The 26,028-nt window shown below is 38.5% G+C and overlaps 1 protein-coding gene across 1 annotated transcript; it reads right to left on the bottom strand.

Annotated features, from left to right (window-relative positions):
- sfxn5a (sideroflexin 5a) lies at positions 1-26,028 on the bottom strand. Its single transcript, XM_042500295.1, has 14 exons — positions 25,949-26,028; positions 23,013-23,081; positions 21,075-21,152; positions 19,651-19,677; positions 18,229-18,283; positions 17,425-17,450; positions 17,100-17,153; positions 16,027-16,083; positions 15,860-15,925; positions 13,551-13,641; positions 9,678-9,793; positions 9,436-9,521; positions 3,673-3,790; positions 1-1,958 (listed from the first exon to the last, which is right to left on the bottom strand). The coding sequence occupies exons 1-14, from the start codon at positions 25,994-25,996 to the stop codon at positions 1,881-1,883; spliced, it is 969 nt and encodes a 322-aa protein (XP_042356229.1). The 5' UTR covers positions 25,997-26,028; the 3' UTR covers positions 1-1,880.

Raw genomic sequence — 26,028 nt, 5'->3', positions numbered from 1 at the left:
TACTTAAAGACAGGAAGTTTATATAAAAAAGAGGAAATACAAACACAAAGACAGAGCAGCATTTTAACAACCGTGCATAAAGAAAACATCTATAGAATAAAAATCTGCTTATTTTAGGTTAAGACTGTGTGTTTATAGTGTTCACTTTGATTACACAAAATACAGGTACAAAAATGGGTCAATACTGGACCAAAATGGTCTCCAACATGTACTTAGACCAGAAAAGGGTCCAGGCTGAACAATACCGCAGTGACCCTGTAATACAGTTCACAGTTTGAGTTTATATGGAACATTTTCAGATTTAGGGGCGCTATAAAATAATTAAGCTGTGTACATTTTCATCTGGCTGAAATAATGCATCCATTAAATCAGTGGTTCCTAACATGAGGGTCCAGACCCTTCAGAAGGACCACAAGATAAATCTAGTGGGTTTTACGATGATTGCCCGGTTAGAAAATAAAGAAAAAACTAAATTCTGACCAGCTAAATTATTTGTATTATTCTCATTTTTCTCTAATCTTTGATTCTTTGTTGTGGTAGTTTTACCTGTGAGGCCTTTAGTGCACATGAAACCTCTGACACTTGCTGCGCTGGATGTGCATAAACTTATGGATTAAGTTAAAAAACATTCACAAAAATTCATTTTTAGTCACTTATCCAGATTTCATTCACAGTGTTTACATTTACAATCATTAAGAGACGTCCTGCCTCTGTCTTCATCCTTGCATGAAACCGATCACCAGGGTCCAGTTTTTCGAAAATAATCTGATCAGATTTAAGCAGTTGGATTGGATCAAAACTTGAAAATGGGTTGTTGAAAAAAATTAAACAATTTGGATATCACATTAGATTACAAAATCCAGTCTTGGATTTGATCTGGATCAAACCTTCAGTTTGTGTTGTTTAAAACTTTTTGGTAGGATTGAGATAAAAAAAAAAAAAAACAGGATTATTTCGATCCCAGCAGAGGATTGTGAAGATGCATTCAGGGCGGGTTTCAGAGATAAAAGGTAAAAAAAAACTTAAATTGGTCAATACAGTCATGTTTGTAGATGTATTTGTATTTTGCACCTGATTTGGTTGAATATTTTTATATATATATATATATATATATATAAATATACTTTCATTTTTCACTTTACATGAATTACAACGACATAATCTCAAGTAGTTTCTAACATTTGCAATTGTTCAAAATCTCCACAATGCATTTGTGAATATACTGTTTTTCATGGGTCAAATGGGGGTCAGAAACAGAAATGAAAAGTGGAAGGGGATGTTTGTATTTCTTTATATTTTCTCGTTTGTCATTTGAAATAAAAGAGAACACACTGGCTGAAATGGATCCCCTTCTACAGTGCTGGTTATCTGGATTTGGCCATTTTGAAAGGTCTGTATCTGCGTCGGGGTGATCCAATCCAACGCTGCTTTAAAAAACTGGTACAAAAGTAATTTGGTTTAGCTGGACTCGGATAGCCAAACATTTGATTCCCAAATCCGGATCATATTGATCCAGTTAAATGATTTTTTGATCGCCTGGGACCTGCAAATCACCTGCTCGTTGTGGAAAATAGCTAACCTCTCTGCTGTAAACACGGAGCAGCTGGCTCAGTTTTGGGACGATCTCTTTAGTTAGTGTCCATGTTACAGCGTGATGATGCTCTCCGAGGTGTCCTAATGTATGTTTTCCTAATCGCAGTATGTCACCGTGTGTTGCTGCTTCACAGTGTCGCTGTAAACAACATGTATTCCCAGAATAAACAGCCTTTTCTCTGTAAACGTATGTTAACTCCTCGCAGCCAAATTCACCACAACTCACTCTTCAGGGGGGGTTTAACCACGATCCGTGTCGTCCTCACGTGTCGGGCGGCGGAGATCACTCACAGGCCTTTATTGTATGTCACGATCTGGCAATCTGTTGCAGCGGCGATCTCGGGCTCGAGCTGACTCACACTGATCTGTGAGAATCAGAGCAGAACAAAAAGGTCATCAGTGCACACAGAAATGTGTCGCAGGCTGTCATATATATAAATAAAATGTTCACATAGTGTTTGCATAATACTGTAATCTTCTACATGAGCCGCTGTGTAAAGATTTGAAAGAGTTTCATTTGTGACTAAATAATTCTTAAAGGCTTTAAATGTTCTGTATTTACTGCTAATGTGCAAAAAGAGACAATTTGGCAGATTAAAGTCTAATTTGAGGTTTGCATCTCCTAATATTTGAACCAGAGACAGATGGCTGCTGGAGTTGGAGGCAGAATCCTAATCAGGCATCTTGGTAGGTGTGAAATGGGGAAGTGGGACAAATTGAGTAGGCAGGGGGTCCAGGGGGAGCAGGGCATTCATGTTGCTTTTTGGGGAGTTTTTTTTTTTTTTTCACCTGCTATCTTTGCAAAAGTGCAAAAAGGACTCGTGCGAGAAAAACAGGCCCCTCCGTGGAACGGGAGGCAGCTTTTCACAGGACTGTTGGCGGCACATATGTCTGAAGTTTTTTGCCATATGGCTGTCTGAGCTATTTCCAGCGGTAATTAAATCCTAAACATTTTAAAGCCGGAGCTGGTTGGCTTGTGTCAGCAAGTCACTTGGCAGAGAGAAGACAAAGCGAGTGAAAAAACAAAAACCACGCCGCGGCCATTTAATGAGGAGAATGACACAAATAAAGTTAGATCTCGGACGGCATCGATGAACGAGGCTGCGATGAAACAGAGGAGCGTCAGTCTCAGAGGGCTACGCCTCATTAGGCCCGAGCCTCTGTGAAGCTCAGTGTGGGACGATAAAGATGTCAGGAGACTCCGGTCATCAGCATCAGTCACTGACTGAGTCACAGCAGACATGACTCGCGACTGAAGATGTAATGATGAAAAAATAACACAAGGAGCTCTTCTCTCTAAGTTTCGGTTACAGATTTGCACAAAAATATGCGATATTATCAAAATATCGATAAAACACAATTGTGAGCTGACTGTGTTTCCACTGAGTGATGTTCTGAGACTTCTCCTCTGGTGATAACATCCCAGTAACCATGGCGATGGAGGTTCAAAACATTAGCAGCATTATTTCTATTGCAGCCGCCGCACTAGCCGTCATTATTTCCAATCCAAGGCCACGTAGGCGTGTTATGGAGCCGTGATGGAAAGGCGAGCCCCTTATATGCGGGAGCGGAGACTTATGAGGGATTTCTGGGAGCTGATAGTCCACGATTTCACAGAGGAATTGTGGATTCAAAACTTTCTCTGAGTTACGTGATGCAATAACAGCTCTTGTAGCTCCTGCTGCATCATGGGAGCCAGTTCCTACTGACAAGCACATAGACATATCATGTGACCTAGAAGAGACTAAAAAGGGTTTTCATTGCAGTTTTGCAAAATATGGCTTTTTTGACTCACCTGAAAGACCACCTCATACGAGCATAAAAACCTTTTTGCAATAAATTTGAAATGGACGTGTTTCTGTCAGGTGAACTTTATATCTGCATTTTAATTTGTGCAGTTTGAGGGTTAATGCAAACCTGCCTACTGTAAGCAATGCTGTTAATTTAATGCACCAAACAGTCCGAAGGGTTAATAAAAGATTCTGCTTTTACAGTTTTCTGGCACTTCGCTCAAATGATATAAACAGATTCAACTCTTTATCTGTAATGACTCAGATGACTTTTGTGGCGATGACGTACCTGTGACATCTGCGGGAAGAGACTGATGGCGAGCGGCAGAGCCAGGCTGAAGGCGGCGAGACACACCAGAGTGTGGACGGGCAGGACGAGTCTCCGCTGTCTCTGCAGGAGAGGAAGCCTGGGGACACACAGAGGACAGAGAAACACTCACTTTATTCACAGTTAATGTACAGAAAAGTTAAGATAAAGCCGTAGAATCCAAATTATAAAGGATTCTTAAAAATCTGAATTTGTATTTGAAAATAACGCTCAAGTTTTGCGCAAATCTGTAACGGAAACCCGCCTACTGAAAGGGACAAAATGGAGGAAGGGGAGGGTGTATTTTCCATCTTTTTCAGATTTCTGCCTATCCCAGCTTTAACCCTTTAAAACACGAGCAAATTGGCCTGGTTTCTGTAAAAAACACGGTAAGAAGGCAATGAGAAACAAAAGAAGAAACAACACAAATATTAGCAAGACAATTTAAAAAGTGTACAAAACTCTGCTAATTTCTTGTGATTTGTGGAACATTTCTTACCAAGTTGCTCATTTGCACAAATGTGCTCAGGATCCAGAGGTTTAAACATCTGCGAAAGGCGCCTGAAAGCAGCACAAGGAAAATGATGCTGCTCCAGGTTTCCGAGGGTTAAATAAAAGGATATAAATGTTTAAATACAGTACTGAGAAGAGTTTAACCCTGCAATTCATCCTATTTTCCAAAACCAGAAAACATCCTGAACAGGAAATGACATATTTTGACAAAGTGTGCCAAAATGCAGAAATATCCACCTGTCAAAATCAAAGTCAGGATATTATGCAGATCTCTCTAGTTGCGATGATTTCGCACGGCGACGTGATGTCACAGCAACATGACATCCTGTTCAACTCAACATCAGCCGGTCATGGTCAGAGAGACGGCACATTCAGGCGCTTCAGGATGAGGTGTGAGTGGTTCATTTCCTGCAGATCAGTAGGTGTTACAGATTCAACAGCATCTCTTCAGCTCAAAGAAACACATTAACAGCAAAACTACAAATTTCTGACGAAATGCACCCAACTATTGTTTCAAAAACAGCATTTCTCTGTTCATTAAGAGTTAAATGAATGCTTCTGTAACCATTTCAAACTAATAAAAAGTTCAATCTTTGCCTTAATTGTCATTTGTTTGCAGTGTTAAATTAAATAATTCTTCACAAATGCATTGCAACAGTTTAAAAAAAAAAATAGAAAAGCTGCATTTTTTCCCTCAGGCCAAACAGACTTTTTAAGGGCGTTTTATGGGTTTGTTTTTATATCTCCAGAAATACATCTCCTCGTCTGAGCCCATATTTGCGCTCCCTCCTCGCTGCCCTCTGTAGGATAATCCCCTCTCCAGTGAGCGGGACAGTGAACTCAGCAGGAGCTGAGAACGAGCCGCTCCGTCTCTCCTCCACCAGCGACGCCTCTCCCCCTAACGAGGAGAGCTACTGCCTAATGAGGGAGCTCATTAACACATATGGCTGCCATGGTTTAATTAGGCTACACACACACACACACACACACACACACACACACACACACACACACACAGAGAGAGAGAGAGAAATGTGCAGATACACATTTAGGAACTGGGTTACAAAGAGAGAAGTCAATGTGAGAAAAGTTGTGAGGTATCAGAGTGATGAGGGAAGCTTTGGCCAGTTTGAAAACCTTCAAATCAGGTGATATTATCCAAAATTGATGTCACGATTTTACGTAAGAGTGGCTGCGTTCACATGCACTGACTAAAGTGGCTCGTCGCCATGTTCTGGTGGCGGTCTCAACGGGTTTAACTGTTTACATGAACCTCTGACACCACGAAGGAGGCTTCCTGTCGCCACGAGAAGACGAGATAATAGAATTTCCCTGCTGACTATGACAAAAACGATATTTCTAAATTTAAAAAAGCAGGTGCAGTAAGTTCAACTTGCGCCAATATATTTTGCTTACTAAGAAATATATATAGTCTTGACTTTAGCTGCTAAATGTGAGTCTGTTTACATTCAGGACACAAATAAATGTGACAGAAACCAAGTTATCATTAAATATGGTGAAAAATGTTGGTGTGTAAAGCCTCTATAAAGAATTTAAAGAAAAAAGGTAAATTCCTTTATGTCCAAATTTTACTTGAGGGATTATGATTTGAATGATAATCCAGATAAATTAAAATTGTACTAGAAGGGGATATTTGAAACCCCTCTGCAATGGAGGCAGGCGTATAATCCAACTTATTATTCAGTTATAGTTCCTAATTCACAATATTTTTCAATATTAAATTTTATACAAAATCTTGCCCACAAAAAAATGCTTTTCATTTAGGGTTTGAAGACATGTTGCATTTTTTTTTACTTTGTCCACATCTGGAGACGTTTTGGATGACTTTGAAAAAACGTCCAAGTATTTTAATTACAGTTATTTTATTGGGACATCTATTTCTGAACTGAAAGAAAATGACCATTCCCTAATTTTCTCTCTTTTTTGAAATATTATGTTTAGAAGACTGATGATCATGATGATGCCGTTTTTGTTTTAGTTCTTTAGTAATAGTGTCTTCGTCTCGTTTTTTAAAAAAAAAAAATTGTGGCATCAATAATAACAATAATAACACTAATAATAATGAAATTGTACTTTTTGAACACAATTTTTGTCCTTTTGTTCAGTTATTTATCGTGTTGCAGAGCCTGCTGTGCTGTGCATATATGCAGAGGGATGTGAACAATTCAACCGCAAAGCAGGTTTCTAATTTAAACACTAAACAAACACCTCATGAGGGAGGTGGGGGTGACGATGAACATGAAGATGCAAAGGAATTAAATAAAGGCCATGAGGTGTTTCTTTGTTTTCATTTGAATTCTTTCGCTGCTCTACAGAGAAGTTCTTCAGCAGAATAAAGGAAGAAGAAAACTGTAAGTGAGTAAAGATGGATGTAAACAATGTGGGTTTTAAAATATTCTAAATTTTTTCAATGTTTTATGAGGAAGGAAATGCATCCAACAACATACATGAATCGATGTTGGATGCTTCCCTGTGTCTTTCTCCTCCTCTCTAAGGGTTTTGAGCTGCATCTAGACTCATTTACACTTCCTGTTCAAGGCAGGAATATCATGCCGTTAGGCCACCTCGCCATTTTGTGTATAACGTCCAATTGCAGAAATGGGGGACAGGGTGGTCTCGCGTCTGAGCCATGGATGTTTTTTTTTTTAGATTTTTTTTGTGGCTTTTTTTGGTTGTATTTGATAGGACAGACTTTAAGCATGGGAAGGGGAGAGAGAGAGGGGATGACATGCAGCAAAGGGCCACAAGCCTGAAGTGAACCCATGTCGCTGCAGCAAGGACACTGCCTCAGTAAATGAGGCACCTGGCCATGGATGTATTAAAAAGATCCGGATACAGCATTGGAGGCGGGGCTCCATCATTCCAATGAAAGCTGCTCAGTAGTGCATGAAGTTAAAAAAAAGCTCTTTTTCTGCAGTAAAAAAAAAGTACCCCTATCTTCTGCATTAGCGAACCCATGAAGCTTTTACACTAGAGACTTATGGTTGCTATGACGACAGCAGTGCATGTACATGCAGCAGCCAGTAGCTACTAAAATCCTTGCACCTTTTTTGCTATATTTTTCTATTTTTTCGACACCATGGCCCCTTTTGCTGAAGCACGACTTTTCTACAATAGAAAAGCAGTTATCAACATCGGAAAAAGTTCTGTGGAGTTTGGACCAGAGGAGAGAAACAAAACCGTAAGTGCCAGACGAACAGAGGGAGGAGAGCCGGTATCAGGGCGAGGCTGACCCAACTTCGACTGAGAGCTGTTCGTCTACCAATCCTTCTGGCTAATGTCCGTCCCAGGAGAATAAAGTGGATGAGATGCGACTGAGGCTCACTCAGCAAAAAGAGATCAGAGACTGCTCTGCACACATCTGCACAGAGAATGGTTAACCCCTAACATCCTGGATCAAACTGTCACACTGGTTGGACCGACCTAGTTCAGAGCCAACTGGACAGACTGCAAATTCAAAAAATGCACTGCAGGAATTGAATGATGCCATCAGCAGCAACATGTGCAAGCATCAACTTATCCTTCAACTACAAAGAAGCAGCAGGATCAAGGATAAATGTAATTTCATTTTTTAAAATTTGTACAGAGTACACGACTGAATAATTTAGACTTGGACTATTCTGCACGAGCTGTGGGAAAGTTTGCAAATGGATGCTTTGATATAGTTTTGCTGTTGCTACATGTGCAGCCCTACAACTTGAATTTATTAACTCCATTTTCTGGACCCACAAAAACAAATATTTGCTCTGAATACACTCCTGTGTGTGCAGCCTCTCACAGCTTCTGAACCACATGAGGGACAGAAGCTGCTGTCGCTGCCCTCAGTCTGCTCTCAGCAGTGTCATCCATCATTGAGGGGCCGCGCAGGGGCCCGTCTCTGTCCCCCTGTTCTCGCTCCATTGAGAGCCAGTGAAGGCGAGCTGACATAGAGGATAGCTGAGCACCACTCACCTGCAGCCACAGTCCACCTCCCCGCCCGCTGCACGCTCTCTCACTCACACACACACACACACACACACACACACACACACACACACACACACCCTCTCTCTCTCTCTCTCTGTCTCCTCCCGCTCAGCCATGCAGCTGCCAGGAATCCCAAACACACCTGGGCAGCCGGCCCACGCCGTCTTAGCCCGCCTGCTCGGAGCGGTCGGGACAAGTGCTGTCAAGGATTTACAAAGATGGCTGCATTCCTCGGCACGCCACAGGCTCAGTCAGGCCATCCATCACAGGACGTCCGTATAAACACATTGCATCATTAAGACATCATTACGGTCATATCACACAACGCTGAATCTCAGTGCGGGAAAAGGTTCAGTGGCTGCAGGAGCAGCTCTGACAATAAAGGAAGCTGAGACTCTGAAATATTTTACAATTTTATAATGAAATGTCATTTAATTAGGGGTCACTTGCATTTTTAAATTACCCTAATTAGTATTGTTCCAGCACACTAAAGCCTTCACCACTTTCATCAGTCTTTTAATGATGAAAATGCTCCTGTCTGACACAGATTGTTTCTAACATTGATTCAACAAGTGGCTGCAGAGTTTTGGTGACATTTTTATTTTTGCCAGCATTAAATGATGCATTCAAAGTGTGTATCAACAGAAACTTTAGTTTCTGAAATACGTCACAACAGCTGAACAGATAAGCTACAGAAACAGCAAAAAGTCCATGTTAACCCTTTGAAACCTGGATCAACATCACTGTGCTTGTGCTGCATTCAGATGCCTTTCACAAGTATCTGAACCTTTAAACCCGAACACACCTTTGTAAATGTGTGTGTGTGTGTGTGTGTGTGTGTGTGTGTGTGTGTGTGTAATGATTAAAATTAAATATTTAAAATTATTTACAGAATTATGATTATTTTGAAAGCAGGTCATTTCCTTGTTTGTTTTTGACCTTCCCTATATATTTTTCTGATAAATCTTTATTTATTTATTTACTAATTTCTTGTTAATTTTAGGGTAATTTCTTCTGAAGTTGCTCATTGCCTTCTCCCTGTGCTTTTGGGAGAAATCAGTGAGATTTGCTCAGGTTTCAAAGGGTTAAGGAAGACAGCTGGCACCATGAGAAAGACAGACCTCCTTACAATAATAACAACAATAACTAGAAGCACATGTGACTGTGCTTTTTAGTATGTTTCTCTTTTGGTTATTTATTATCTATTAACATTTCATGAAAGATAAAAACAAAGCAGTCTCTTACTTTTCCAGAGCAGCCATGATCATGGGAGGAAGCATCAGGATCGGCATGGGGAGGACCACTCGGGTCAGAGCTGTTTCTAAAAGCGCCTGTCACAAAAGAAATGAGGGTTATTTAGAGAAAATAGCAAGAAAGAAACGTCAACTGTTTGAAGTCTGTTCATACTGAGAGATGACCTCAAGGCCTCGTCAGGAAACAAACAAAGATGCATGAGATGAATTCACATTAGATAAAAAGCAACGTACGTGCCTGGCAGCCACTTTCGACGTTCCCACCACGTTCCCGTCGTCGTCGAGCACGCTGATGCCCTCCGACAGCTCCGAGTGTCTCATGAGCACCACGTTGCAGACGTTTGCACTCGCTGTAGGGAGGTGAGAATGTTTTTTTAAAATGAAAGTCAAGTGTCTCACCTCCAGCAATTTGACATATTTTACTAATTCACAAATGAGCAAATTGTCTTTACACCCTCAGGCTGTGGTTAAAGATCAGGCAGCAGCAGAGGTTCAGTTCTTTGCTCAAAGGTACTGAGGCTGGCACCGTACATGACGTCATTCGGAGCCAGAGTCTGCTCAACAGCAATCTCTGCAGTATCAAATTCCCGCCCAAACACCCTTTCAACCGATCATGAGCGGCTTCATTGCTCGTCAGAGCACTGATTGGCTCTAAAAGCTGTCAATCATCACATTAAACGGCCTTTTTATAGTATCAAATAACAATTATAACTAATTTAATTTCATCATGCAACACAGTAAGAATGTGGTCTCTTGTTTATTGTGTTGTTTCATGTAATGAATGTTTACATTTTTGAGCTTTTTATCTATAGTCCTGTTTTAGGTGTGTGGCGGTGACGTCTGGTTCGATAAAAAGGTAGCAAACAGGTGTCAAACTGTATCACAGCAGGCAACAAGTTAACAAAATGCTGAAAAACACCAATTCAGAAAGGTAAATAGCCTTAAACGAGAGTGAATTTCACTTCTGCTTTTCAGCATGTTTACAAACAGTAACCGACAATCCTGGAAAGTATACCTTTAACCCTGTAACACCTGGGGCAACATATTTTTCTTGCGTTGTGCTCAAACACCTTTTAGACAATTTTAAACCTCTGACACCTGAGAAAATTGATCTAATTTAAAAAACAACAACAAAATCATGGAAAATACATAGTTAGCAATGCGGCAAGAAATGTCCTGTAAATAATAATTTTTCAGAAAAAGGTGACCAAAAAATTACTTAAAAAGCAGCTGAGGGGATTAGTACATATGTTAAAAAACCTAGGGTGAGATGTCCAGAAAGCTATTTTTATAATCACGTTTAAAATTATGAGAAGAATTTTTTTTTTATGTGCATTTGTTTTTTTTTTAACTTTTCCCTTTTTTTTTAACCTATTTTTAAAGTATGTTTTTTAATAACTTTTCTCATTTCTTTGCTCATTTTTTGGGCACCTTTTTTCCTTGTTTTTGAAAGGAATGAAGCCAATTTGCTCGGTTTAAAAGGGGTAAAATAATCTAAGACATAATATGATTTATTTAATTTATTATTTTATGATGAATCATTCATTTTACATCTATAGCTGTCATTGACTGTGTTTCTGATTAACACTGAACCCTGCAGGCTTTACTCCCTGAAAAGGCCAAAATGTAGCACATCACTGTTGTGTCGTTTGTGTCATAATACACAAAAATGAAAGTCATGCTTCTATGCGTGTGTGTGTGTGTGTGAGACTCAGGTCACTCAAATCAGCAACAAACACTGTGACCGAGGTAAGTGACGGGTCAACAGACAGCTGTGTTGTTACCCTGCGATTTATTCACGACAGCCAAAATGAACACAAATGTATGTTAATGCAGACGGACCTTTCTCCTTGACTCTAATAGGAATGAGAAAAACTCATTTTAGAGAGTTTAGTGTTGGCGCCGCAAGCCTTTTTAATTTAAGACAACAGCGTTCAGAGTTATCTCTGCGGAGGGCTGCAGGGCGCACGCCGCTGTGTGAGGGGAATTCAATTGACTGAACAAATGGCTCTTTTTACCTACGAGGGATGATTTTTTTATTTCTATTTTTTTTAAATCCAGACCAATTAATAGAGGGACAGATAGTGGGACTTTGGCAAGGAATAACAAAAATACAGCAAACAGATCAAATTTCCTGCAAAAACATTTGTAATTAATTTAATAAAGGCATCACAATAATTATAAAAGTGAATCAGTTATTGCAAAAGCTGCAGCTCAGTGCTGAAATATACGGTTTTAATTTGTAATTATTTAAAATAATTACATTTATGTACATTCTAATTGTTGTCTAATAACTAGTGGTGCACTCGCAGAAATGCATTCAAGAGTTTTTCACATAATTACTTAATAATTAATATTAAAATAATGATAAATGCTTTCAAAAGACAACAAATTAATTATCCCCCTGAATTTCCGGCGGCGCGTCTTTTCCTGCAGTTAAAGTCGTAATAATCTAATTGAATGACAGGCCGCTGCTTGATTAGGTTATTACAAATAAATCTAGCCTTAAGTAAGCAAACAAAATGAAGCAGGTGAAAATTCAAACAGCACTTTTGCTTTGGCTCGCTTCAATTAGCCATTTTAATTACCTTATATACGGGCCGACCAAAACAACAACAGCAACAACAATGAACCAACATAAATCGGGTAAATGAGGCCTTGACATAGACGCCACTTTAGGGGTAATTATCCAATTTGTTTGCGGCAGCAGAGTTCTAACAAGCAGCCAATTACCAGGCAAAGGCTGCTCTGCAGAAACCTGTTGATTTAATTAAAAGACCCGCCGTGGTAAGAGAGGAGGGGGGGGCAAACAATTTAATTATGAGCCAGCAGCATTCTGGGACACGGGTCTATACCCCTGGGTGTGTGTTTGTGGGAGAGTGGCATGAAAATCAGCTTTGTGGCTCCACACACGTCTGACAGAGCGAGCTCACAACACGTCTGTAACCCCGCAGAGAGCACGACGGACCGAGAGCAGGAGGACGCGGATCGCTCTGCCGAGGTTTGGCTCACGTACAGACAGTTACCATCATCACACAACAGTTTTAAAACATTTTACGGAAATCAGAAAACATCTATAATGTATCTGAAGAGTCAGGTTAGGTGTCTTTTTTCTTTAACCCTTTGGAACCTGGATCGACGTCAGTTTTGTAACCTATGGAGCCTGAGAAAGTCGGTTTGATTTCTTTTGAAAACAGGAAAAAATGTCATGAGCAACTTGGCTACAAACAGCTCTCCACTTCGTATATTGCAAAGATTTCCAAGTTGCACCGGTGCTCTGTGGGCGCAAAATTTGACTTAATAACTCCAATCGGACTTCTGCAGATACACACACACAAAGCCTCACCTGCTCACATTACCGTCACTGCCGCTCATTAAGTTAGACGTAATGACGTTAACGCAGCGCCGATTTATTCTCTGTAAGCTGGACACAAACTTAACAGCTCTACAGTTCAGATATTAACAGTATTTGCAATTCTCAGTAGTGCTCTATGGTTGCAAAATGTGACTAAATAGTCACATTCTGGAGCTCTGCAAAAGCCCTGCTCTGTGTGTGTGTCCGTGCGACACAGAGACCGTAGGAGAGAGCGAGAAAACCAAAATGCAGGTGGCTTATAAAAACAAGGTGACAATTTATACTGGACGTTTTTCATATAGTCATTTTATATATTGCACGTTGAACAAGCCAGAATACCTTGAGTATATTCAATATATCACCCACCCCTACTTCAGCGTCACCACCACAGCGAGGATGTGAAGCCGTGTTTAGCGTGATGATGTTTTTTAGTATCATGTAGCTGCTTGTGAAATTTGAAAATTCACAGTGGGGAATTGACTGACATTTTTTATGATCGAGAACAAAATGTGAAAGTCTCTTCAGCTTGTTTTCACCACTGACTTTATTTCAGACATCTAACAAAAAAAACATCAAAAAAACACGCCGACTCTGAGACGAGGGAACTGGAAGTTCGAAAATGCCAACACATTTCCAGGTTTTAGGACTCGACTGTGTCCTAAAATATGCACTAATTTGGTATAAAAGGCCCTTTTGGCAGAGAACTGCGTTTAATCCCTGTGAGGTGTTTTTGCTGAGCTCTTTGAACTCACCCACTGCTGGGAAGGGGATGAACCTCTGCACCAAAAGCCTGCGGGTCGGGCTGAAGCTGCTGGCTCTCTGGATTAACACGTTCAACCCGACCTGAAGGGAAACCAGACGCAAATGATACCATCAACCTCTGACTCACAATTAACAAGCTGATAAAAAACAAAACAAAAAAAAAACACACACCTAATATTTGTAATTAATATTTGAATAAACAGGTTTATGGTGAAGCAATTTTTTTAATCCTTTAACACCCAGAGTGACTTCAGTTTAGAGCTGAATTTAGATGCTGTTCACAAAAATTTAAACCCCTGAAAAATAAAAAAATTGGTGTGATTTCTTTTTAAAGCATGGTGAAGAATGCAATGAGCAACTTGGTAAGAAATGTCCAGTAAATTCCCCAAAAATATAACAGGGGACAAGAAAATTACCTAAAAATAAACTGGGGTAAAAATTAGATATTCACAAAAGATAAGAGAAATATGTCCAGAAAACTATAATTATGACAATTTTATATTTAAAGTGATGTCATGGAAAAAATATGTTTACTTCTTTCTTAATGACATTATCATCTGCTTTTTTTTATTTATTTTATTTTTATTCAATTTATTTTAATTTTATTTTTACTTTCAGGTAATTTTTTGTAACTTTTTATTATTTTTTTGGACCATTTCTTGTTAAGTCGCTCATTGCTTTCTTCCCATATTTTTGAAAAAAATGACACCAATTTGCTCAAGTTTCAAAGGGTTAAGTGTGCAAAATGGTTTGACTAGGACAAAAAGGTCTAGTTTGCTTTGTGCATAACCAGTCAAATACAGCTCTGTATTTTAACACACTGGAGGGCTTTAGTCAAAAGGCTCAGATAACACGCCACCACGCCACTTCAGCCTCCGGCTCTCCCCACCCCGGCGGGGGGTCGTCACCAGAGCGAACGTTTAATTGGAGAGCTCCTGCCCCCCTCCCGCCCGACGGTCCGCCCTCCAGACACCCTGCGATTTTTTTTTCTGTGCTTGTTGCCGTCGTCAAGCCTGAGGGCAGCAGCCGGATGAGCGCCCAGCGGGACCAGTAATTGGCTCGGTTTGAGCCCGTGTCCACACTGAGGGCTGCGTCAGGCAGGTGTGTGAACGTGTGCTGCACTCTTTTGACATTTACTGACATAAAGGTAAGAAAAAGGTTCAGCTGATAAAGGTGCTGTGATGGATGGTATTTAACCCTTAAGGCCCCCTTTAATATTACACACACTCATTTCACCCTATGCACAAAATGCGTTTTTTAAAATCAAGCTTTATAAAATATTATACATTTATATTATTTTCTACTTTGATAGTTATTTTTTAAGCAACATCATAAATATCAAATATTCATAAATTTTTAGAATTTTAACGGTTTAAATGCCAGGTTTTTGACATGATGCGACTAAGTTTTTTAGATTAAAAAAAACCCACCCACAAAAAAGGAATTATTTTCAATATATTACATGCAAGGTAGATTTTTTATTTTTATTTTAACAGTCTGGGATATGTCAGTGATCAGCAGCAGCATTGAGTGTGACAGGTCATCTAGTGGAAATGGCATGTATTTTCTTCTTATGCCAAATATGGTCAAAATTACATCCTCAGGTAGAAAATAATAAAAATTCCAAATTCCAAGTCAAAAGCCCAGAATGACACCCAGAAATAATACAAGTCGTGTTTTTCTGCTCTGATGGCTGTGGGATCAAAAATGTCAGTTTGAATGGGTTTCAATGGAGCATTTTTTGACCTGAACAGTCTGAATGTAACTATTTAGTTTCCACAGTGTATTTTAGATTTATTGTAGGAGCTGAGCTGCAAATTCACTGATTAAACAAAAATACACAATCTTGCCAAAATGTATGCCATATGCACAAATACAGACACAATTATCAAAAAATGAAGAATGAAAAGCGCCTAAAATGCACCAAACGGTCCCTAAGGGTTAAAGGTCTTTACTGATATGAAACTTCTCTACGTTTGGCCATTTTCGTGTCAAAACAATTGGAATCATTTAAGTTTTTTTTACCTAAAAGTGTAATCAATGTTGCATCTAAAACAACATTTTCAACTTTAAACTCTGCACTGAAGCCCTTATTAATGACTTTTTTATCGAGTTTACGGTTAAAAATATAGGGAAAAAAAACCTCAAGTTCAATTTGCAGTTGACAAAGGTCCAATGTTATGCTCAAAAACTGGTCTGCGTCTATTTTAAAAACATAACGGATCAATAAATGACTGTTTCTGTGCGATGACATCAAGTCATTGGAGTGAGTTAGAGCAGAGGCATTATGGGAACTTACAGCGATGGAGACTGCGCTGGTCACCGCTCCGAGGTATCCCTGGAAGAATTTGGAGACTGGAGCCGACTGAAGTGGAAAATAAATGAGATTACAGCATGAAATAAAATCACTCCGCTCTGTTTACGTACAGTATGTGTCTGAATGGGACCGGATCACTGATTCAGCACCTTGGAGGCGTTGCGGTTGCTGTAGTTCACACAGGCGTTGTGACTCTGGTTTAACCACTGTGACAGGAAAATAAGAGGAGTCTGTTAAATACAGCTGTCACAATACTGACATTTCTGACTGTGAGGCCCCCAAAGTGAGGTTATTTAATCTGGATCGCCCCCTGGTGTCAGACTGCAGGATAGGTCATAAGTCCCGCCCCTCCATGTTACCAAATGGTCAAAGGCTGAGATAAAAACTCAAAGGGCACGGCAAATAAATTTTACCCAAAGATGGTTTCTGTCTCTGAAGGTCGTTCTCATCACCCTGATGTTTGTTCAGGTGTTTGTTTTCATGATAAGTTCGCTTTTAATGAGTTATTAAATTATACAAAAGGGGGCTTTTCCACCATGATTGACAGCTATGGCAGCCAATCCATGCACTCGCATTCATCTCATGATTGGTCAGACGGGTGTTTGGGCGGGAACTCCCTCACCGTGGATACCGTTACTGCGCAGATGCAGGCTCCCAATGACATCACCCACGCAAGATGACAACGCTCGTATCCCGGATATTTTAACCTCACTTCAGCATAGCGGGGGTCAGTGAGGGCGCGTCGTCGATCTTTATTTACAGTCAATGAATAAAACAGACGTCTTTGTATTTCGTCATCTCTGTGGCAGAGAGAGACTTAAACTGCAGTAAAAGGTGGTCTAAACTAGAGTCAGTATAATCATTAAAAAAACACCATTTATACTGTTTGTTTAACACGGCGCCAAAATAAAAAACATCACGTTTGGCACCATTCACGCACTGCTGACGCGTGCTGTGTGAAACGGGCCTAATTTTTTGCTCTTTTCACGGAGTGACGAGAGATGAACCTATTTGTATTTAAGTAATTGTAACACTGTTACTGAATATCAGAAAGTACTTTATTACATTACCCATTACTAACAAAAGTAACTGTGTTAGTAACGGTGTTACTTAGTAACACGTTACTCCAAACACTGGTCACCTTTATGAATTAATTTAATAATTTAATAAAAGAGGTCAGTGAATCATTAGTCAGTCTCAGTTTTAAAGGTCAAGAAGTTACCTGCCAGAAGACAGTTGACATCAAAGTTTGGTTTGGGAGAAGGAGGCCAACAACCTGCACGAAGGTTAAAAAACAAAAAAAAACTTTTACAAAACGACTACAAAATTACAAATACATTATCAAAAAAGTTAAAAAAAAAACAAAACAAAAAAAAAAAAAAAAAAAAAAAAAAATGGAGGACCAATCTTGGTTTTAACGATATATTGACACCAGTATATAACGTGAGTATATATGAATAAACTTCTCTGTAGCCTTCTACATTGTAGATTAATAACGAATATCTCGATTATAATGTGATTAGTGAAATGTTTGTAAAAAGTCTTACCACTGGTGTTCCAAATGGGATAAAACCTGCAAAAAGACAGACTCAGTTTTGTCACTTTAACAGACTAAAGTTATAATTGCCCGTGTTAATATTACACACACTCGTATTGCTCAGTCCTAATCATGAATTTCAGAATATTTACTCTTTAAATTCCAGGTTTTTATCATGATGCCACTACATTTTTAGATGAAATATACTGAAATATACTACATGCTAAGTAAATTATCATTTTTTTGATCATCACAGCTTGGGATATGTCAATGATTAGCAGCAACATTGATTCTGTCAGTAGTGGAAATTGCATTTTTTCTCCATATGCCAAATATGGTAAAAAAAACAACAAAAAATGATGTCATCAGGCAAGGCAAAAGCTCAGAATGACACCCAGAAATAATACAATGCAATGCAATACATAATCTTGCCAAACTTTATGCCAAATGCATGAACACAGCCGAAATTATCAAAAATGCACCGTAAAATGCCCCAAACAGTCCCTCAGGGTTTCTCGTCTCTTCCTCCCAACACTAAAGTTTTCGCAAGTCGTCTTGCCGAAAAAGATGCTCTGAGCTCGGACCAAAATACTTCTGTTTGGTTTTTCAGAGCAGCTGAGAACTTGTCGGTCACGGTGGGAGAGAGGTTTTAATCAGCGCCCAGCTGAGTGTGACCTTTTTCAGGCCCGAGACAACCTGAAGAGCCCCGTCGAGCCGTGACAGATCTCAGGGTGAACGCCGCCGCCGTGTTGGACCACATAACAAGCCCCCAGATCCCACCTCCCCCAAAGACCTCCACACCGAGCGACTGTACCTGACATCCGAAAGGGCATGAGGATCTTCTCCCCCGTGTCAGGGTGGATGATGGCCTGTAATAAGAGCAGGATGACTGCCATCAGACAATAATGAGATTTGGGCTCATTCAGTTCAAATAAGTTAGGAGGACTTTCTGCTGTCGGGGTAAAAACGTGCTCTCTGACATGAATTATTATCACCTAAAATGTAGTGAAACTACCTAAAACAAGCCGTCGGCTGAACACCAAACAGACGGGGAGCTACGGAAGAGGATTAGGGCCAGACAGGAGAAATGATTTTGAGTTCGAAAAAAGTTGAAATGTCGAGAATTATGTTGAAAAACAATGTTGAAAAAAAAAGTCAAAATGTTGAGGAAAAAAGACTAAATTTTGAGAATAAAGATGACATACGCTGTCGGGAAATGAGTCTAAATGTTCGAAAAAAAAGTTGAAATTTCGAGAATAAAAATTAAATACACTGTCAGGAAATAAGTCAAAATGTTAGAAAAAAGTTTTGAGAATAAACTTTTCTAAAATTTCTAAAATTTTTAAAAAATAAAATCAACCCTTTGAGACTTACAAACAGCGCATGTGACATGATTATTTTTTCTAAACATTTCAACTTTTTCTTGACGTGCATAATAATAAAAATTTTTTTAATTTCCTCTCAAAAATATTTATCCTGCCTGGCACTAATCCTCCAAAATATGTCAGAAACCCAAAAATCAATCAATCAGGCAGTTTTTTTAATAGGCCTACATGAAAATGGGAATTTCCTGGATATAAAATACAGTTTTACTTTTCTTTTTTAAATTTGTTTAACATTTTTAAACTTTTTCTTTCTTTGGGTTAGTAACGTAGAGACGCAGAGAGAAACAATCAAACCTCTGACGTTATTTAAGTTCAGTAGAAAAAGTTTCATACTGAAAAAAGAAAACTTTTAAAATGGGTCAAATCGACCAGCAACTTAACAGGAGGGTTAAAAAGTAAGCAGCTGACATTAGTCTCATTTAACCCTCCTGTATGAAGCTAAACTGATTACAGAACTCAATTTCACTCACTGTTCCAAAAAAATAATTTAAATCATGACTTTTTTTTAAACTATTCATTAACACCAGATTATAAACTCTGATGTCAAATCTGCCACTGACGGCTAATTATGACGGCAACCAAAAACACAAATCTGATTCACCGTGTTTGTAATTTAAGGTGGTTTCTTCACCGTTAAAGCCTTTTTTAATGTTACGCTTTTTTCTGTTTGTTGTGTAAACAGGTTAAGTGTAAAGACTGTAAGTTTTGTTTGCCAATAAACTGACGCCATAACAAGTGGAGATGGTGGTGATAGTGGTGATAGTGGTGTGTGTGTGTGTGTGTGTGTGTGTGTGTGTGTGTGTGTTAGTGATTAAGAGACAAAAAGTGAATGAAAGAATGAAACATCTTACCTGCTTTATTTTTTGAGCCTGCCAAAGCTGAGGAGAGAAAAAAACAACTTAAATGAGAAAAACTGTAATTTGTAAGAATTTCTACAGGCCAGTTAAAGCTGCAGTGGGCAGATCATCTGTTGTGGGAACGTTTCCTGCTCGCTGGGTATTTTCCTCCCACGATTACAAAAAAAAAAATCACATGCACAGCAATAGTATTTAAAAAAAAATTCTGTTCACACCAAATTGCAAACACAGGCTGTCAAGCACACGCCAAAGCAACAGGTGGTGATATAACCTCGACTGGAAGGCCACGTAGACGGAAAACAAGCCTGAAGTCGTTATATATATATATTATATATATATATATATATATATATATATATATATTATTATATGTATTATGTTATTATATTTAATATTAAAAACAAAGTTATACATTTCAAGAAAAGGAGACATGCAGGGGAAGTCCAGAAAACGCTCAAAAGTGTTCCTTATGAAAAACTATCAGTGCATACAGTCTTTAACAGATAAGAAAAGACAATTTAAAAAAAAAAAAAATTAAAATATATACACATGTAGGCTACAGTAAAAAACTTGTTTTAAGAAAGCACAGGCACATCTAAAGAAACGATGGCTCGCCGATTTTATCAGCAGAAATAGAAAGTGAAAATGTCGTTCTGATACTTGTAATGACTCTGTACCACCTTTTCTCAGTTTCAGTGTCTTTTTCTGTCTCAGAGACGCTGAAATACGTCTGTTACACTCCAACATCTGCCTTCGTTTCAAAATAAAAGTCCTCAAACAAGGCCTCTGTCAAAAGAGTCCAATCAGGTGTTGACACAAGGCATTTTATTGTGAAATATTTGCAGGATGATTCAATTTGTGTTTTTAAAATTAGAAATACAGAACTCATAGCAGCAGCAGCAGCTGCAAAAGCATCACAGCAACAACGCTGTTGCCATGGACATGGTGAGCATGCAACACGCTGCAGTTCAGCGAGGTTTTTGTCACGCAGCTCAGGCATAAAGTTTGTTTGGGCGGAGATAACGACGCACGCTTTTATTAATGACGTCAAAAACAAAGGAGGCAAGCAAAAAAAAAACAACAAAAAAAAAAAGTTTTTCCTGTCTGCATATAAACACTGAAAACAGAGTTTCTGAATATCTTCATCCCAGCAGGAGATTTATAAAATGTCAGTTTTCAGTGAACAAAAACTCAGTTTTTGTGTGTACAAAAGGCCAAAAAGGTCTAAAAAAATGCGCGCGTTTGTAGTGTGTGTGGCAGAAATACAAGAAATTTAAAGCAGGTATTTGACTATTTTTAGAAACATCTCCCTAGTTATCCTCACCTTACAAACACCTGGTTCATTAACCCTTTAGGACCAGTGAACACACCCTGAACAGTGTTTATGTGATGGTGAACTGAGGTTTTGGTGCGCTCACCTGAGCGTCCGTCACTCCTGGAGGCAGAGTTCCCCGCCGGAAACGCTGGAGCAGCTCCACAGACTCCTGCAGACGCTTCTGACGTTTCAAACACACAGAAGTCAGTCAACCGTGAAGTAAAGTCGGGTTCAGCGCTCACTGCAGAGTCTTAGTCAGTTTAGAGATGATTTTTATATACTTCGCTATTTAAGCCGCAGGGCTCATTGCGAACGATAATTGAGTTTCACTAAAACTTTCATGCTGATTTTCGGTTGATAAATGAGTTTCCTAAAGAGTAATGAGCAGCTTTCTGTGGTGTGATCGCCGTCTAATGCCGAGCAAAACACACACTCATGTGGCCCAATTTGTTCTAATGAGCTTCCCTGAATGTGTGTGTGTGTGTGTGTGTGTTTCTTTCTCCGCATTTGTGTGTGACGGGTTAGGTGTGCACTTTTTTTTTTTTTTTTTTGTGCACATGAGGTCGTGTGTGTGTGATTGTATGCAAAAATCAGGGCCATCGTTGTTCCACTCTCATCATTAGGGGCAAGTTGAGGCTACGCCGGGCCCAGCAGGGGTGTGTGTGTGTGTGTGTGTGTGTGTGTGTGTGTGTGTGTGTGTGTGTGTGTGTGTGTGTGTGTGTGCATACACACACTCCTCCCCTCCTCCTGCCCCCACATGTCCACACCTCCTCACATCCAGGAGCTGCTGCCGCCTTTACTGTCACCAAGAGAGCTCGCTGACAGCTTCATTACTCAGAGCGCCGCAGCTCCGACCAACAAAATCACCAAAACACAACAAAGAAATGTGAGGACGAGCCGGTGAGGAGCTCTGTAAACCAGTGAGGAGCTTAAACTGGTTCCAGTTAACCCTTTAAAAACCCGGATCGACATGACTTTTTTTTGTACTGCACTTAGATGCTTTTCACAAGTATTTAAACATTTAAATACCAAACCAAATGTCTGATTTCCTTAGAAAACACAAAAAATGAAAAAAAAAAAAAAATTAAAATATTATTATTTATTTTTTAAAGCTAGGGAAAAATGTCGATAAACTATTTTTCTAATCATCATAATTATTTATTTAAAATTATGTAAGGGTTATTTACTCATTATTATTGTACATTTATAATTAATAATAAGTAAACATATTTATTTATAAATACACATTTGTACATATTGTTAGGTTTTAATTTTTTAGCACTTTTTTAATCATTAGAGTATTTTTTTTTTTTAATCATGCGCTTGTTTTTTTTAGGTCAGTTTCTTGTTTTATTATTATTTTTTTTAACTTTCTTTATCTGATGATTTTCAGATAATTTTTTGGGGTAATTGCTTTTTAAGCTGCTCTTTGCCTTCTTCCAATGTTTCTGAAAGACATGTTGGCAGTTTGCTCAGGTTTTAAAGGGTTAAAGAGAATCCTTAAAACAATTCATAAATTACTCATGTTTAAGCAAAGGTTAAGACACGGTCAAGCATATTTTAAGAACCCTTTTTTACATATAATTTTTGATTTTTGGGGGTCCTTTTTCTATTTTTTGTTGAGTTTGTTGGTTGTGATTTTTTTGTAATGGGTACTTTGACTTTTAATACTTTAATATTTACTTTTAGTACATTTTCCTGATCATACTGACTTTTACTTAAGTAATACATTCTATGCAGAATTTGTATTATGTATTTTCTCAGGGTGGTATTAGTACTTTTACTTCAGTAAAGTATCTGAATACTCGGTGTGCATCGCTCTCAGGTTGTGATCCAGGTTTTATCTGCTGTGTGACCAACAGGGATTAACCCTTTGTGGCTGGCTCTTAGTTTGAACTGACAAAGGAAGGGGTTAAACACTGCTGTGTGCTGTGAGTGAATGTGAAATGGAAGCTTGTCCAAAAAAAAATCTAAATCATGAAAATAAATAAATAAAATAAATAAACAATATAAAATAAAGTACATCACTAAGTCTGCGTACCTCGGTCACGAAGAGCGTGCTCGGGTCAATCACATCCAGGAAGTGTCTGAACCGACCAAAAAACGTGCTCTAGAGAGAGACAGAAAACACAACACGCAAAAAATATCTTAGATTTCACTTTTATTCAGAAAAAGAGTCAATTAAAACTTACATTTTTTGTTTAAAGCACCGAACTACATTTTTTTATCAAAACATCAGAGAGACCTAAAAATTAGAGCAGCGACACTCAACACGTGTTTCCTCTTTTTTTCCAAAATCACAGGAGGACAGCAGCAGCATACAGGTCTCAGATTTTACGACTTTTCTAGGATTTTTAGGACATTTCTAGAATTTTGGGACATTTCTCGGATTTTAGAACATAAATATGATTTTAGTACATTTACAGGATTTTACGAGGTTTCTTAGGTTTTTAGGTTGTTTGTAGGATTTTAGGACATTTCTCGTGTTTTAGGACATTTCTAGAATTTTGGGACATTTCTCGGATTTTAGGACATTACTAGGATTTCAGGATATATGATTTTAGGAGGTTTCTCTGGTTTTTGGACATTTCTCAAATTTTAGGACATTAATATGATTCTAGGACATTTATAGGATTTTACGAGGTTTCTGTAGTTTTAAGGACATTTCTCGGATTTTAGGACATTAATATGATTTTAGGACATTCATAGGATTTTACAAGGTTTCTTAGGTTTTAGGTTGTTTGTAGGATTTTAGGACATTTCTCGTATTTTAGGACATTTCTCTTTGTTTTAGGACATTAGAATTTTGGGACATTTCTAGCATTTTGGGACATTTCTTAAATTTTAGGACATTTATAGGATTTTACAAGGTTTCCTAGGTTTTGGGTTGTTTGTAGGATTTTAGGACGTTTCTCGTGTTTTGGGACATTTTTAGGATTTTTTCTAGGACATTAATATGATTTTAGGACATTTATAGGATTTTACGAGGTTTCTCTGGTTTTAGGACATTTCTTGGATTTTAGGACATTTCTGAGGTTTTAGGAAGTTTTCAGGATTTTAGGACATTTCTCAGATTTTAGGACATTTTTAGGATTTTAGGACATCAGGGTCTTAGCCAGGGCCTCTGTCAGGGGTGCAGGATCCTGCACTGGCACTGTTCTCGATAAACGAGCTCTATTTCGATGCTGTTTTATGCACTCTGACACCTTATGTAAACTAAAAGTACAAAAACAATTCCAGGCGTGAATCACTTTCTTTTTATTGTGAATTAGAAAATGATCGGGGGGGCCACCCGGCTTCGGGGCCAAATTTAAGTAATGCTCCTTTAAATCCTTATATCAGACTCAACCTGATGTCTTTTAAAGTTTTCAGTTTTAATTTAACTGGAACAAACTAAGCCGAGATGAGAAAGTTGAGAAAATCTAAGTCTCCATCTATAAAAGAGGTAAAATGAATTTAATTGCAGCCAGATCTGAATCTGTATTATTTCTTTAAGCAGAGAGATTCCAGTTGTCACCCAATAAACAGTGACACTACAGCGTGCCAGCTGTTTCCACACACCAGGTGGAGCCTCCTCATTAATACCGCCGACAAACTGTTTCCTATCTGCATCTTTTAGGGACCCGAATGCACTCAAACCCTTTGCAATTAATTAATCCATAATGAGTGATCCAGAAATACTTTTCCATCATTATTCATAACTGAGCATAAGGAATCATTTCGGAGACGCAGCGTGGAGAGGAACTGTTATTTTGGATGAAAATCTGGTTTGTGACTCGCTGCTGCGCCTCGTGACTTCCTGAACATATGGATGGCTGGTAAAAACACGGCGTGGGGGAATAGTTTTTTAAAATCTGTTAAATTCAATTATTCACCAGAGCCAGTTAAACTTGACCAGTTTGAGCAGAGACTGGTGAGACGGGACTCAGTTTACCTGCAGAGCCTCGTCTGTTACGCTGTATTTTTCACCTGATCGACATCTTTCACCTCATATTTGGTCATAATATACATTTACGTACTACATTTTTAAGGTAATACTGATTTGTTTTTTTAAATGTACCTTTCTTGAATCTGATATTAGTGATCACATCCTTCCTCAGTGTGTTTCGTTTGTGTATGAATACCTCTAAGCAGTGCCATATTATTAAAATATTATTAATAATATTTATAATAACTTAGATCATATGGCACCTTTAAAAACACAGTTTACAAAAAGTCCAGCGTTAATAAAATAGTTGAAGTAGTCAATAATTTCTTTTACAAAAAAGAAATAACATGCGCCAAGTGCTTCACATCAAAAGACATAAAGACTAAAACCAGCATGTAAAAATAAAATAAATCAGAAAAAATACACAGAATCCATCTTTATATATATAAATACACTTGATAACCCACTGACATTATTAATAAAAAAAAGGCTATAAATGGAGTTTATAAATTACATAAATGCATCTAGTTAACTAATGTCAGCTATAAGTTGTGTAGAAAACCTCACCTTACATTTTAGTCAACCATTTTTGAGCCTATTAAATTTAAATTTAGCTTTGTCATAATCAGCATCAGCCTCTGGTCAGACACAATGAGGGTTCAAAGGTCAAAGTTAAAATGACTTGAACTTTAACCAGACACCTAAACAAGCACAAAGTGCCAGTTCAGAGAGTTATAATACTACTTTCCTGTATTATCTCGGACATGAATTTTACAAACACGTCATGGGACACCAATAAAATAACGATTTTAAACATTAATGCTTTTTAAAATGCTGACAGGGTGAATAAATGTAGCTGCTAACAAGATAAAAGAGTCAAATCAGAGTTTCACATTTAAACAGGTTCAGTCAGTAAACAGAGAGTTAATTAAAAATGTGCTCTGACAGGTAACTCTTCATACAACACACCTGCTGCGGCTGCACGTCAACACACCAACTTACGTTTATGTGCCAAACTTTAATCGATTAAAAAAATAAAAGTAGCCCACCTGGTCGAACCGGGACCTGCCGAGCTGGAAGGGGACACTTTCAGACATGTTGCTGCCAAAAAACAAAACTCTGTGCTTCT

This window comes from Plectropomus leopardus, chromosome 14 (genome assembly GCF_008729295.1).
Source record: "Plectropomus leopardus isolate mb chromosome 14, YSFRI_Pleo_2.0, whole genome shotgun sequence".
In the NCBI taxonomy this organism is placed as follows: Eukaryota; Metazoa; Chordata; class Actinopteri; order Perciformes; family Serranidae; genus Plectropomus; species Plectropomus leopardus.
Note: the sequence above shows the minus strand (reverse complement) of the source record. Positions and strands in the feature narration are given on the sequence as shown.